Source organism: Echinococcus granulosus (genome assembly GCF_000524195.1).
Source record: "Echinococcus granulosus chromosome Unknown EG_S00132, whole genome shotgun sequence".
NCBI lineage: Eukaryota > Metazoa > Platyhelminthes > Cestoda > Cyclophyllidea > Taeniidae > Echinococcus > Echinococcus granulosus.
In genome coordinates, this window is record NW_020170512.1 from 10,709 (window position 1) to 13,313 (window position 2,605).

At 44.0% G+C, this 2,605-nt stretch overlaps 1 protein-coding gene across 1 annotated transcript in view; it reads left to right on the forward strand. All coding sequences in view use genetic code 11, as the record gives it.

Annotated features, from left to right (window-relative positions):
* The window catches only part of EGR_09100 (hypothetical protein), a gene marked incomplete at both ends in the record, with an annotated part of 3,526 nt that extends 1,937 nt beyond the window's left edge, over positions 1-1,589 (forward strand). Inside the window, one exon of the mRNA XM_024498349.1 lies at positions 1,495-1,589. Coding sequence (XP_024347216.1) covers positions 1,495-1,589 — 95 coding nt within the window. The remainder of the gene's footprint in view (positions 1-1,494) is intronic.
* Between the last annotated feature and the right edge of the window lie 1,016 nt (positions 1,590-2,605).

Genomic DNA, 2,605 nt, shown 5'->3' on the forward strand with positions numbered 1-2,605 from the left:
CATTCATGCATTCCGCATTTGCGCTTATTTCCCAAGCATCAACTCTGCCGTAAGGTTCATGCAGAAATTGTTGGGATGTGTTTGTCGTTTTACTTTGTTACCATGGCTCACCAGAATCCACAGCTTCTGCTTTTCCTCTGCACATCTATTCTGTTCCGTCCATTCACTTCTAACCTTCCTTCACGCCAATGTTACGGCCCTTGCACGATGATGTTGCAGTCGATTCGGCGTCTTTCTCGTCCCTTAATCCTTCGAACGCGTAGAATAATTAGACAGGGCGTCTATGAATAATGGGATTATAAATGGGCACAGTGAATAAGATTATGTCTGTTCAGAGTACACACTCTCCTCGAGGACAGATAACATCCAATGCGTAGCGGAATGCGAGTATACCGGTCGATTCTCGCCTAAAGTATTCGTATGAGCAAACACGTATTGCAAAGTCCCGTCTTCTTTTTGAACTCTGGCCCCCAATGCTACTCTCATGGGCAGTCTGCAGATGTTATTTTAGTTAGTGCACATACCACACCTTCGTATCCGACAGGTGGTATACCTTTGCGAGGCCACATTTTAGTGTGATGCACGGTGGTTGGCTGAGGATGGAATTGTGCATTGTAGCCGAAGTATTTAGCTGGTGTGATAGCTTTCATCACTTGGAGTGTGTATTTGCCCTATGGATGATGGAAGTTGCGGTGTACTCCAGGCAGCAGCATTGGCCTATATAGCAGTACTACATCCCCTTCCTGATAGATGTTAGTCTCACTGTGTTTGTCACATCATCCCTTCTGTCTAGTATATGAGGGTCGTATGTGTTTCCATGAGATGTTGAAAGTTTGCCTAATCCTTCCTTTAGTCGAAGTGCATACTTTGAGTTATTGTGGAATGCTACTTCTGTGTTTGATAAGAAAATATCGGTTAGAAATCGTTCTGAACCGCAGCATCTTAAACATTGGAATGGACGAAGTCTTAAATCCCAGTTATTTCCCAATACGTGAGATATTCACGGCAGAATCTTGATTGGGTGTCGGCCAGCGTCGCAGAGTGGGAAGCAAAGGTGACTGCTGTACGTACAGTGTGCCATCTTTTGTCTCTCTAGTTTTGTCAATCTTTTTCGCTCTCCTTTCTCTATTAATCACACCGAATACTCAGCTATCCTGCAATAATCCATTCCGTGCCCATCTCACCGTGTTTCCATTTGTGATCTCCCTGTATTTGTTTCGTCTACGTATTATTTGTTTGTACATTACTTATTGCTTCAACCATCAATCCAACAGTTCCTATTTAGTCTACTTGGTATCACATTGATCATTGACCTAGTTATTTCTTGATACCTGAGGTATTCACACATAAAATGGGCCCAAATTAATCACTGCATATGGTTTTCACGAACAATGGGACACTAATATCACCGAGGCAGAAAATGCATTCCGTGACCTTTGTTGTCGACATGCTGTTGCACACATTCGTTCCAATATTTGGCTTCCAGTGGAGCAGATGTAGAGAAGTTCGTTGACCTGCACATCCAAGTGGGTACTGCTGAAATCACGAGGGGAAGGGAGGTGGAGGAGGAGAGGGAATGGATGAACTAGGTGCTGGTGTTGTAAAAGGGGGTTACTGTCGTGTAATTTAGACAACATCGAATAAGTTCACATTAAACGAGGAAATAACATTAGCTGAAATGCACTGTGTGAATTTGAGAGCTATCAACGGAGTTATTTTCGAGAATTCAATCTCAATGCCACTTAAGTGTGCAAAGGAGATATAGGGGAATAAAAGCAGGAAATATACATCAGAGGTCTGCTCTGTGTCGCATAATTTGTAAAAGATAATAGGCGCGCAATATCTTGTATAAATTACACTGGCAATTTGGCGCTCAGCTGTCAGTCACAGGTTGGTGATTTACAAATAGCGAAGCAAACGATGCACACGAAGTCGCGATTCGGTCACAAACTCGCGCTCACAGTTGAAATGCTGAAGGACGTCGTCTGCTATCCTGCAATTTTTCCCTTAGTTTACGCAGTGCTCATTTTGTTTGGTCAATTGCGTGGATTTGACCTCCACGTTTGCTGTGTCATCTAGACGGTGACAGATATCGCATCTGTTTTGATGAAGGGTAGGTGCTCTTATTCAGGCTGAAGAATGCATTTCTAACATAAATAACGTGTAGATTGCCAAAATGGAAGCTGTCACATGGCAGTTCAGACTGATGATTATGTGGAAGAAGAAGAGGACACCACGGAAACATCTGATGCAAAGTTTATCAGATTCCAGCGAATACTCAATTTCTTCGCACATAGAAGTCGTTCAATGTGGACGTTGCGGTCACATACCTTAGTAGGGGAAGAAACGGGAGGAGCCGCTGACACAAGCTATGGAATAGAAGAAATTCCTGGTGGATGCGAGTGGGAAGGAGGGGCGTGATTAAGGCAAGGAAGAGTGAGGCCGACAAGGGGAAGAGGGGTAGTAAGGCAAAGTGCTGTTTGATGAAGGAGGAGAATGGCAGAATGGAGAAAGAGGTGGAGGAGGAGGAGGTGTCCGAGGAGAATTGCGAAGATAAGAATGCGACGAAATCACATGGAAGGAGTCGTGGGAGATGGAGATGATT